The sequence below is a fragment of the Mobula birostris genome, chromosome 16 (assembly GCF_030028105.1).
Source record: "Mobula birostris isolate sMobBir1 chromosome 16, sMobBir1.hap1, whole genome shotgun sequence".
In the NCBI taxonomy this organism is placed as follows: domain Eukaryota; kingdom Metazoa; phylum Chordata; class Chondrichthyes; order Myliobatiformes; family Myliobatidae; genus Mobula; species Mobula birostris.
Window position 1 is genome coordinate 54,438,259 of NC_092385.1, and position 13,300 is coordinate 54,451,558.

The 13,300-nt window shown below is 39.1% G+C and overlaps 1 protein-coding gene across 4 annotated transcripts in view; it reads left to right on the forward strand.

Annotated features, from left to right (window-relative positions):
- The window catches only part of LOC140211145 (interleukin-1 receptor-associated kinase-like 2), a 73,501-nt gene that overhangs the window by 54,216 nt on the left and 5,985 nt on the right, over positions 1-13,300 (forward strand). For all 4 annotated transcript variants that reach the window (XM_072280657.1, XM_072280656.1, XM_072280658.1 and 1 more), the window contains 4 exons: positions 519-581; positions 1,608-1,790; positions 4,066-4,879; positions 8,501-8,629. In XM_072280657.1, the coding sequence (XP_072136758.1) occupies positions 519-581; positions 1,608-1,790; positions 4,066-4,879; positions 8,501-8,629 (1,189 nt within the window). The remainder of the gene's footprint in view (positions 1-518; positions 582-1,607; positions 1,791-4,065; positions 4,880-8,500; positions 8,630-13,300) is intronic.

The window sequence follows — 13,300 nt, forward strand, 5'->3', positions numbered from 1 at the left end:
TTCTATCCGACATAACATTGCAATCCATGGATCTACTGAGTTTCCATACTGCAGTTTGAAAACTGGTGTATTTGCAGCTTGACAGTGAACATAAATACTCTGTGAGAGGGTGCATTGTGAAGTGCAGTAAGTCACGATAAAAAGTCACGGAATGTCATTAAAAAAACAATGAAAATATTACAGGGTAGTAGGTGTAAACATATTCTTTTAGTAGAAATACTTTTAAAATATCTGATTGTACTTTACAGTTTTAAGAACAATATGAGAACTCAGTTATTTGAATGAATACCTGTACCTCAGGTTCTAATTGGTTTGACTCCATCCAGGGCTTTCACTAACATAAACCCACCTTTAAGCATTCGATGAGATTGTGAGACTCTACCCACAATATACCTGTCCCTTCCTTCATTCTTTAGAGAGGAGAATCAATATACCATGTTTTAAAATCATGATTATTTCATCCTTGTGCTTTTTCCATAATTCTTTAAGGCTCAAGTGCCATTATAATTTTATCACAGGTCCTTGCTGAAATTCTGACTGGTATAAAAGCGGTGGATGACAGCAAGCAACCAGCATTTCTGGTAAGAAGTGATAATATACAATTAGGTTTCACAGGGGATGTACATTGACACCGTACTGCTAAGTGATAATACGAGGGGTGATTGATAAGATTGTGGCCTAAGGTAGAAGGAGTCAATTTTAGGAAACCTAGCACATTTATTTTTCCTGCATTTACAAACTTAGTCCAGCGGTCGTGGAGCATATGGATCCCTTCTTTGTAGAAGTTGGCGTCTTGGACCTCCAGAAGTGGTCCACAGCAGGAGTGATTGATAAGTTCGTGGCCTAAGGTAGAAAGAGATGAGTTATTAACTTCAAACTTTCTGCATTCTTACTCAAAGAGTTGAACGGCACATGCATGTAACAAGAGCTGTATAACTCACCTCCTTCTACCTTAGGCCACGAACTTACTAATCACCCCTGCTGTGGACCACTTGGAGGTCCAAGACGCTCTTGTTACATGCATGTGCAGTTCAACTCTTTGAATGATAATGCAGAAAGTTTGAAGTTAATAACTCATCTCCTTCTACCTCAGGCCACGAACTCATTAATTACCCCTGCTGCAGACCACTTCTACAAAGAAGGGATCCGTATGCTCCACGACCACTAGACTAAGTGTGTACATGTAGGAGGGGACTATGTTGAAAAATAAACGTGCTAGGTTTTCTAAAATTGACTCCTACCTTAGGCCACGAACTTATTAATCACCCATGCTGTGACACTTTCTGGAGGTCCAAGATCTGTATGCTCCACGACCACAGGACTAAGTGTGTATGTGTAGGAGGTGACTATGTTGAAAAATAAACGTGCTAGGTTTTCTAAAATTGATTCCTTCTACCTTAGGCCATGAACTTATCAATCACCCTTCGTATTTATACTGTGGCCTGGCAGAGGTAGCTTTACTCAAATATGCCCTTTTAATGTTTCATTCTGACATATTATTTTCTCTCATTCAACATTTTCTGCCTTAATCAGCACTAAAACATTTAATACTTGAAAATGTTTACAATTATCTGGAAATAATGCATTACTTTTTCTTCTGTCAACAGAAAGATCTCATGTTGGGAGAGCTGGAAGCAGAAAAGCAAATGAAAAATCCAGAGAAAACGGCATACAAAATTTGTCAGATGTATCTGGATCTAAAAGCTGGTCTACTTCCCCTTCATTTTGCAGTTAGGTTTGCTGCAATTGCCTGTCTGTGCATCAAAAAGAAAAGACCCAAGATGAAAGAGGTAAATTAAAAATATGCCTTACTATATGAAGAAGGAAAAAACAAATTTGGGGTTAATAGACAGATCTATGGTGCTGGGAAAATTGACCATATTAACATTTAGCAAGTTAGGTAGATTACTTAACGTAAGGGAAATACAGGAATATGGAGACAAGACAATTATATAGAATTAAAACTAGAGCTTCTGTAGAAAATAATTACCTACAAGGATTTTTTGGGTTGAATATTCTAAGTTACAAGTAATTATTGTAATACTGCATTGTTAGCAATGCTGTGCTTTGAAAACGAAGCATCTGTTTTCCTGTAGGGTAACCATTTAAAATAATTTCACCTATGGTTTCAAATGTAAAATTGGGCACTGTTGCAGTGACATCCAGAGTCACACAGTTCCAATACAGAATTTCTCATTATCCCTCATGGATTAGACTGTCTTGCTATTCAACCTCATTAAAGCCTAATGCTTGGGAAGGACTGTGGAACACCCTCCTCGAGTTTAGCAGCCCATAGAAATGTGGTCAATGAGGACAAAAAAGCCAGAGTACTAACAATCTCAATAAAGATGTTGTCAGATAATGGTGCCAGAGCATAGTTTAATCAACGCGGTTTGTAGATCGGACTCTAATTCATGTTATGATGTGTTCTATTTTCTAGTCACTCCTTTTTTTGGTTGCTATTTTTGGGTGATTTTTGAAGCAGGACAGCCTGCAAATCACAAACCCTGAACTGAACTGAAATATGCCTTTTGATTTTGTGTTTTATATTCTGTGTTTTTGCTCTTCTTTTTTGTTGCTGTTTGCATGATTTGTTTTTTTTTGTGCATAGAGGAGGAGCATTTAATGTTTTTCTTTGAACAGGTTCCATGGTTCTTTGTTTTGTGGCTGTCAAATCTCAGAGTTGTATATTGCATACGTATTTATATAATAAATGTATTTTGAACCCTATAAAGACTGGAGTCAAACAAGACTATCATTGTCACACTTAATTCAAATCTTTCTCACTACAACATTGTATGTCACCTCCATGTAGATAAGAATACATTTCTGAAGGTGTATCAGATGCCTACGAGGCCCTCTGTTGGTTGGAGTCAAGCATGGATGTTGTGTCCTAGCCGTCTACATGATGCACAAGCCAGGGCAGTACAATATGAAGAGTAAGCTATTGCCCATACAGCAGGCTCCTTCACTCCACGCAGCTGATGAATCCAAAGGAACAGCAAAGTCCAGACAATTTGGCACCAGCGGTATTGCAGGAGTTGCCAGTCAGCATTGAACTCAATGTCGGACTACCTTAAGGACTCCACGATTTTCCCTTAGGGTCATTCCCGAAGCAAGTTGCAAGATGGCGAATGGTTGAGATCAAAGCTTTCCGTCTTCTAGGTGAGCTGCCAACCATGGCTGACGAGCCCCATCTGCCTGAAAATCTCCTCTTCCATTGACTGAATCATTCAGCATAGAAGCAGACCCTCAGCCACCTCATCAATGTTGACCCTGATGCCCATCCACTCTGATCTTATTTGTCTGTATCCCTATACCTTTCCTAATCAATTATCTGTTCAAATGCCTTTGAAACATAATTGTATCTGTCTCTATCACCTTGGTTCAGGTAACCATCACTATCTGCGTGGAAAAACCAGTAACTGGATGCTCAGAAGATAGCATGTCTCCCTAGATTGTAATGCATGAAGAACCTACCAGTTAGATCGAGGAGTAATATAATGGAAACTATGTCAACCAAATTTGTCGTAGGGTGAGCCATTGGCTGCACAGTGATGTTATTGCCACGTTCTCCAGAATGGCTTTAGTATATTGTATTCTGCACCAAAATCTTCAACTATTTGCTTTGAAATCTGAAAGATATCTTCAATTTCTCCCTTAGATCAGAATCTGTAAGGCAAAAGCAGAGTATTACTTTAAATAACTTTAAAAGCCTTTGATGAAAGGTGGTTGTGCAATAGTGTTACGATATTTATGTATAACCCAATTTGAGAGTCTTGAGAATCCCGCATTGTCACAGTTGGCAGAACTATTCTTCTATATAAGATAACTATTTGCTTTGTAAGCCAGCTAAGTCTTAAAATGTTGTCAATATTAATGTTGGCTGATATAGAAAATGAAAAAAGAATACATTCACAGAAATTTGATATAATATTTTAGAAAGAGAATGGATTGTACTTCTGATGGAGTGAAGTATGCAGTCCAAGTATGTTCATTTCCTCTGAGATCATATCACATGCATTGAACCAGGGTTATCTAACATGTATTGTCTGTATTTTATAGGTTTACTCTTTGCTGGAAAGTTTACAGCATGATCTTAAACACTATGATGTGCACAGCTCTCCTGAGGAGACAGATGATGTTGCATGCAAGCTAAATCGATTGGCCTTGTCTCCACTGGAAAATACAGAGATACTCTCTCCTTTTCTGGATCCCAATAATGGCATTAAGTTTTCACTACCCCAGACTCCAACCATTTTCAAAGACTTAAGTGGAAACTCAGAACAGCCACCTGATCCAGAATTGCTTAATGTACCATGTGAATCAGATGAGTCTGACATGTTTTGTTCCTACCCTGTGCTGGAAAACGTTTGCCATTTGTCTTGCACAGCATGCAATGTTAAGACAAAGTGTATGTACAGTGAGTACACCTCGTGCTCTAACAAATCTGAAGACAATTCAAAAATCAAAACACCTGGTTGCAAGCCCAACAGTCATTTTGTTCAAGAATTATCTCCACCAAGATACCGGGTCTCAGATAAACCTTATGTTTCACATGACTATTCTAGTGCTGCATCAAATGGTGTTTGTGAATTTGCTCCATATCCAAAAGGCAGGACAGCAAATCCTTTGAACCGTGTTGGAGACAACTACAAAGACTGTTTGAAGAACTATTGCTGCAGTTCTGATGATTCTCCAATGCTGTCTCTTCAGAACAGAGACAAAGCAATAGTCAGTTCAGGATCTGCAAATTCAAAGACCCCCTCAAGAGATCTTTCCTACTGGAATTATAACTTCAATGAACTCTGTCATGAAGCTTGTGCTTCAGAGAATTCTGTGGGACATTGCCCAGCAATACCCAATGGCACGAGTCCAGGTAACGTTCAGATCTGTGAAATCAGATGTATGTGCACACAATTGAAAAGTATTTTGCCCTTTTTCCTGGAAGTCTCACATTTGAAGGTTAATGGACTTGGTGTACCCAACCAATGCAGATCACAAGAGAACAAGTCAGGAGCACAAATGTGGCATATATAGATATATATATATGTATGTATGTCTTTAGCGCATATGTGTAGTAAGGGTGCCCAAGACTTTTGCACAGTATTGTATTTGTGAAAGTGGATAGAGTGAATTTGTAAATCTGGCAAAGGAAGTTGGAAATGGCAAGGGTGGAGCACCATGGGAGGGGTGTGGGACAGGTGGCAGAGAAGGAGTGCCCGGGACAGTGGGTGTCGCTGGTGGAGACATATCCAGCTCTTGGACACCAGGTAGGGTCCTTTGTTTCCAAACAACTGGTTTATTGATCATTACAAAATGTCTGGTGCTTCATGCTCCCTCCCCTCTCCCTCCAACATTTTCCCAACCATGATTCCTCTCTTCCTGTCCTCTTCCCACTCTCGGTCCACAATAGAGACCCATATCAGAATCAGGTTTATCATCACTCACATATGTCATGAAATTTGGGTTTTTTTTTGCAGAGGCAGAACTGTGAAATACGTAACATTACTGCAGTACTGTGCAAAAATCTTAGGCCACTCTAGCCTAAGTGTCTAAGACTGTAAAAAAAAATACAACAGTGCACAGTACTGTAAAAAAACATTAAATTAAGTAAGTAGTACAAAAAGAGGAGAAAAACTACCTTGAGGTAGTGTTCAAGGGTTCATTGTTCATTCAGAAATCAGATGGCGGTGGGGAAGAAGCTGTTTCTGAAACGTTAAGTGTGTGTCTTCAGAATCCTGTACCTCCTCCGCAATGGCAGCAATGAGAAGAGGATGTGTCGTGGGTAATGGGAGTCCAAAATAATGGATGCCAACTCTTGAGGCATATCCTTTTAAATGTGTCCTCGCTGCTGGGGAGACTAGTGTCTACGATGGAGCAGGCTGAGTTTACAAAGTTCTGTGGCTTGTTACAATCTTATGCAGTGCCCCCCCCCCCACATATCAGATGGTAATGCAACCAGTTAGAATGCTCTCCAAGATACATTTGTAGAAATTTGTGAGAGTCTTTGGAGACATACCAAGTTCCTTAAACTCTGAATAAAATATAGTTGCTATTGTGCCTTCTTTGTAATTACATCAATATGTTGGACCCAGGATAGATCTCAGAGAAATTGGACTGGTGTGTGCTTCCTTGACTTCCTCTTCCTGACCAATTTGTTGGTCTTACTGATGTTGAGTGCAAGGTTGTTGCTGTGACACCACTATAACCAGCTGATTTATCTTGCTTCTGTACACCTCCTCATCACCATGTACAATTCGGCCAAAAATGGTTGTGTAATCAGCAAATTTATAGATGGGATTTGAGCTGTACCAAGCCATGCAATCATGGATGTAGAGAATAGAGCGGTGGGCTAAGCACGCATCCTTGAGGAGGAGATGTTATTTCTCATCTGCACTGGCTGTGGTCTCCAGTGAGGAAGTCAAGGTTGCAGTAAAAGGTACAGAGCTTTGGACCTTGTTGATTAGAACTGAGGGTGTGATTGTGTTGAACATCGAGCTGTAATCAATAAACAGCAGCTTGATATAGGTATTGCTATTGTCTAGGTGATCCAAGGCCGAGTGACGAGCCAGTGAGGTTGTATCTGCAGTAGACCTATTGTGGCGATAGACCAGCAGCAGTGGCTCCAGAACCTTGCTTAGGCAGGAGTTGATTTGGGGCAAGACCAAACTCTCTAAGGGAAAACAAGCCCCGGTCACGTTCTTGAAGTACAGGATCTGCGTCAGAACATCAACTGACCCCAGCAGAAGTGAGCAGTCACGGCACTCCAGAGAAAATTTTTTTAAAAAGTAGTTTGAAGTGTTAAAGTATGCTGCAAAAATTCTATGATGTACCTATTTAATAAATGAAAAGGCCACCATCTGTGAGGTCTAAATCAAGAATTAACTTTACATGTATTACATACACATTTATATGTATTAATAATTTTCTGTGGTATGTCGGCACAACGTGCACCAAAAAACACCAATCTTCAACAATTCTAAAGAATAAAGAATTATATAAAAATAAAATTAGGGGTTTAAAATATGGATATAGAAGAAAATGTGCATTAATACATAAATGCCAGCATTTATTGACAATGAAGACAGCATTATAAAAAGTGGTTTAAAGTGTTAACAGTACCGTGCTGTGCCTGAGGTAATAAAGGGGAGTCAGGAGGGCTAACTAGAATGGTTGATCAGATTAACTGCCTACAGGAAGAAACTTTTAAGATGGTGTGAAGTTTTTGTTTAAGAAGCTCATGACACTGTTCAAGATGATCTCTGTTCTCTAGAAATTATCAGTTACAATAATTTTTATGGATGCCTTTATTTAATATAGTTATTTAATAAATATTTGTCCCTGCTCCGAGATTGTTATTAGAACTGCACTTTGCCTTAAAAGTATATCTGAATAAATACAGAAAAGCATCAATGTCGTGTTATTTAAATCTAATTTGTTGTGGAGTGCATGGTGGGAAAACTGACAGAAAGATTGATAACAAATTTGATTCAGGCTGCAACACAACAAGGACAGTTCAATAAACATTAGTGTATTTAACATCGGTTACAACTCATTGGTGGCCAAATCAGTAAAGTATTTAATTGCTAAGCATGAAAAATTTCAACGTTTGTAAAGCTATAAATTTTATATCTTTTTTTATTTGTATGAAGAGAGCTGGCAGTGTTTATATAGGATTTGGATCCTTCATCAGTTTAAATGATCATTTTAAACAATTCTTACCTAGATATATGAAATAAACTTGATTCTTGGCATAGCTTCTCAGAAATGTTACTTCGTTGCACAAAGTGGTGTAATTGAGTTGAGGTTCCGTCGGTCAGAGTTGGTTATGGATATTGTGTTCTAGCTGTCTAGATATGCAAGCCTGGGCAGTACGATATGGCGAGCAAGCTGTTGCCCATGTAGCAAGCTTCCCCTCTCCATGCATCTGATGAACCCAAAGAAATAGTTGGTACCAGAAGCATCGCAAGAGATGCCAGTCAGCATTGAACTCAATGTAGGACTGCCTTAGGGACTCCAGCTCCAGATTTTTCCCTCTGGGTTTACTCCTAAAGCCTTCCCCATGAGTGGGAAGAATCACAAGGCAGCGGAGGTTTGAGATCAGAGTTTTCCTTCTCCTAGACGAGCTGCCAACCACGGCAGATGAGCCCCATCTACCCAAAGTGACTGGTTTTTGCCACTTTTGCCCCTTCTCCTGTCAGTAGAAACGGTTCCACCGGGGTTATTAGCTGAACCACACATGAAGGCCAGAAGCTGGGCTTGGTTGTCAGAGGCTATCTGAGGCACATGCTATTGGGAGCATTTAATAGGTACTGAGAGCTTGTCCCCATTTCTACTCTGGCTATAACAACCTTAAGTTCACAAATAAGGCAGCACTACTTTCATGGTCCTGTTTTAGGTCAGTGTTCCCTCTTATAAAAACAGGGAATACAATTTGTTTTGTGTTAATTACCCAAGTGGTTATGCCACATTAAATTTCTTTGTCTTCATTTTACAGAAGTAACATTGTCTTCCTCAAGTATTGAGATCAATCCTCACAAGAAGAAACTACTAGATAAAATTGTTTTATATGAAGAGGAACAGATCAATACTACTGAACTCCTCTCAGCTCCCTTTGTAACTGAGGGTATGTATAATGGCTGCTTATTATTGGGGTGATTCAAGTAATCCCCTCTTTGGAGGGCTTTCTTGCCATATTTGTTATTGATAAATTTTGACCTGTATCATAACATATAGAAAACATAGAAAATAGGTGCAGGAGTAGGCCATTCGGCCCTTCGAGCCTGCACCGCCATTTATTATGATCATGGCTGATCATCCAACTCAGAACCCCGCCCCAGCCTTCCCTCCATACCCCCTAACCCCCGTAGCCACAAGGGCCATATCTAACTCCCTCTTAAATATAGCCAATGAACTGGCCTCAACTGTTTCCTGTGGCAGAGAATTCCACAGATTCACCACTCTCTGTGTGAAGAAGTTTTTCCTAATCTCGGTCCTAAAAGGCTTCCCCTCTATCCTCAAACTGTGACCCCTCGTTCTGGACTTCCCCAACATCGGGAACAATCTCCCTGCATCTAGCCTGTCCAATCCCTTTAGGATCTTATACGTTTCAATCAGATCCCCCCTCAATCTTCTAAATTCCAACGAGTACAAGCCCAGTTCATCCAGTCTTTCTTCATATGAAAGTCCTGCCATCCCAGGAATCAATCTGGTGAACCTTCTCTGTACTCCCTCTATGGCAAGGATGTCTTTCCTCAGATTAGGGGACCAAAACTGCACACAATACTCCAGGTGTGGTCTCACCAAGGCCTTGTACAACTGCAGTAGTACCTCCCTGCTCCTGTACTCAAATCCTCTCACTATAAATGCCAGCATCTGATCATTGCCTCCCTATAACCAGTGTCTTTGAATGTGACTGATCACATGGTGTTTCATGGTGTGCCTGGGATAGTGAACAGTTTCTCAGTTCACCTTTCAGTCATTCAAGAACTTAAGTGCCTTTTATCAAACAGGAGCAAAATATCATCGGAACTTGTATAATCTGTTGATGGATAAAGCCTAAAATATTGTTTGTTAAATGTTTATCCAGAGAGGTAGATTAATATCATTTAGGTAATCATTACTACAATGAAGGAGAAAATGTGAAATTGTGTTGTCACATTGAATGTGCCAATGTAGATTTATAGACTGCTTTCTGATTGGCTGCTCTTGCTAATCATATCATCAATCAATTCTGAGTAGTGTATTGTCCATATCAACGTTTGTACCTTCATAGTTGATTCCCAGGATTACAAGCAGCAAATTTTAGCCTGGTATGCCGCAAACTTTAGCTTGTTTTCAAATGTGAACTTCAAGATTTAATATTAGATTATTTTTAAACAGAATGAACCAGAATGTTGAACTACAATTAAAACAAAAACATGATGGAATTAAAGTTTTAATGCAACAAACTATCTACTGCAGAAATAAAACAGACCAAACAGCATCTATGGGCAGATGTTACGGGTTGAAACTGTTCTTCTTTCCTGTACCTACTGGCTACTTCTCCTCTCTACTTTCAGTCCTGATGGAGGGTTTCAATCTGAAACGTTGACAAGTCCTCCCCCACGGACATTGCTCAACCCTTCAAGTTCCTCCAACAGATTTACTGTAGCTTCAGGTTCTGCTGTCTCTTGTGTTTTCTTATATTTAGCAATGAATAACTGCAAGCTTGAAAGGTAAGAAAACAAGTATATGTTGCTGCCCTTTTCAAAATTGATAAAGGAATCTGGACTTCCAATTTCAGAAGTCCAATATCACCAACTCTGTCTAAAAAAAAACGCAATTAAGAAGATATAAACTAGTTTTAATACTTAATAATTTTTTTCCTCTTGCTTCACTGAAATATTTTGGGATGCTTCACTTAGAAACGATGAAAACTAAAGCGATGAATCATATAAACTTTAGAAATATCCTTTTTTGTGGAGTTTTAATCTAGCTTTTAACAAAGTGCATGACCAGCACCCTAAATATTTTTCATGGTGCAATAAAATGGACTGGTCTGATAGAAATGTTCTTAAACAATATGCAAAATCAGCTTATTGATATCGATTGCAAGGTCTATTTTACAATTTTTTCCAATATTTTAAAATGCATGAATGTCATTCAAAATCTCAACCACATTAATATTATTTAAAAGTTATGTTGTTGTAAGCCTGAGCTATGCAGGGGCTAAACCGCAATATAAGCTTCATTACAAAAGTTTCTAAAATGGCAATGGCTTAATAACAGACCACGTCAGTTGGTCTGCCCATAAACTGGCAAGGGTATTGTAAAATTTGTGCAATGCATCAAGAAATGTTTTTAGCATATTACATTGAGGAGCCTACCTGGATACAGGCTACTTTAGATTTGGGCTAAGGAGGGTTAAATAAGAGATCTTGTGGTTAAGGATCCCCTTGGGAATTCTTATCTTGTAGATTCAATCACCAACAAAATGTCAGAACTCCACCAAGAGGACGAACACCTTAGCACCGTCTAGTGCCTTCAATTTAAGCAATTTTATTCCAGTTTTCTCCCACATTCCAAAAATGTATAGGTTAGTAGGATAATTGGTCACATGGCTGTAATGGGATCATGTGGGCTTATTGGACAAGAAGGGCTTATTAATGTGCCATGTCTCTAAATAAAATAAAATTATAATTGTATAGAACATTACAGTATAGGCCCTTTGGCCCCCATGATGTGCCAACCCTTTAACCTACTCCAATCAATTTAACCCTTTCCTTCCATACAGCTCTCCACTTTTCATTCATCCAAGTACCTATGTAAGAGTTTCTTAAATATCCCTAATGTATCTGCCTCCACTACCACTCCAGCAGTGCATTACATGCACCCACCACTCTCTGTGTAAGAAAAAAACTTACCTCTGACATCACACCCCCCCATACTTCCCTCCTGACACCTTAAAAGTTATGCTCCTTTGTATTAGCCATATACAGGACGTCCTGGTGTCCACGCAATCTATGCTTCTCATCTTGCATGTGGCAGGAGTTGTCTAAGATGAATTGGACAAGTCAAATTAAGAGACAGGACAGCAGGTATTTAAATAGTTGGTCCATAATGCATCTAAAGAAGCTTATTCCAATTAAACAGGGGGCTTACCTGAAAGGGTACCATATTTGGTTAACAAAGGAGGTAAAGGATAAAATGAAAACCAGGGTAACTAAGTTATATGGGTTAGTGGTGGACCAAGGAACTGTGAAGCTTTTAGGATCCAGCAGCAGAAGCCTAAAGAATTGTGTGTCCTCCATAGAACAAGGCTGCTAAATTAAAACAAAAAAATGGAGGATATGTTGAATAATGTTTTTGCATCAGTCTTCGGTCCATCTGATATCTAAGAAATATACTGCTAATGTCTTTTAGATATTACATGACAACACAAAACATGATAAAACTTACAAAAATCCTAATTGCAGGAGATAAAGTAATGAGAAACAAATGGCTAAAGGTGGCCTAGTTGCCAGGACCCAATGGATTGCACACTGCGATTTTAAAGGAAATAGCTGCATAGAAGTAGGTCCACTATAGACCCATTGGTTGAAACTTTCCTTAGCTATGTAGGTACGAGAGATTGGAAAGCAGCCAGTGTGATTTCCTTGTTCAGAAAGGGCAAAAGGGAGGGAACTACAAATAATTCGTTTAGCAGCTATCTATAAATCTATCTAATCTATCTAGATACAGTGGGAAATTGGCCCTTCCAGCCCTTTGAGCCACACTGCCCAGAAATCCCCCAATTCAATCCAGGCCTAATTACAGAATAATTTACAGTGACCAACTAACCTACCAACCAGCATGTCTTTGGACTGGGAGGAAACCCAGGTGGTCAAGGGGAGAACACACACACTCCTTACAGGCAGTGATGGGAAATGCACCCGAGTCGTTGGTACTGTAAAGCATTGTGCTACTGTGCCACCCCATTATTGGCAACATACTAGAGTCAATAATCAAAACAGGAAATACTGTAGCTAATTATTTAGGAAATCTGAATATATTCAAACCTATTCAACATGGTTTTATGAAATGTAAATCATATTTGACAAATTTGTTCTAATTCTTTGAGGATATAACTGGGAGAGTTGATAGAGGGGAACCTGTAGATGTAGTGTATTTAGATTTTCGAATCACATTTGACCAGGTGCTACATAAGAGGCTGGTATATAAATTAAAAGCCATGGTATTGTAGGTCATGTTGGAATAGATTGAAAGCTGGCTGTATCAGAAAACTGAGTATTAGAATAAAGAGGTCTTTTTTCAGATTGGAAGGAGGCAACAAGTGCAGTACAACAGGCATCAGCTCTTGGCTTTCAATTCTACATTATTTACATTAATGACCTGACAGAAGGAACAGTATATACATTTTCACATTTTCTAATGATATGAAAATATGGGAAGTGGCACAAAGTGATAAAGTATTGTGATTTAGCAACAGGATATAGATAAATATATAGAGAGAGAGGGCAAAAGACTTACAAATGATGTTCAATATGAGAAAAGTGGGGTCATACACTTTGGTAAGAGGAATCAAAAGGTTGATGATTATCCAAACGGAGAGAAACTACATGTGAGTGAGGTACATAGGAATTTCTCCTCACAGAAGGTGGCAAATATCTGGAATTCTCTGCCCTAGCAGGTGATGGGAACTGACTCATTAGAAGTATTTAAAATGAGCTTTTCTATTCTTTATACAAATTTTCTGCATGGATAAAAAAATTACCCCTAGATCAAATAAACCTACTTCTCGCACAGGAATTAGAAA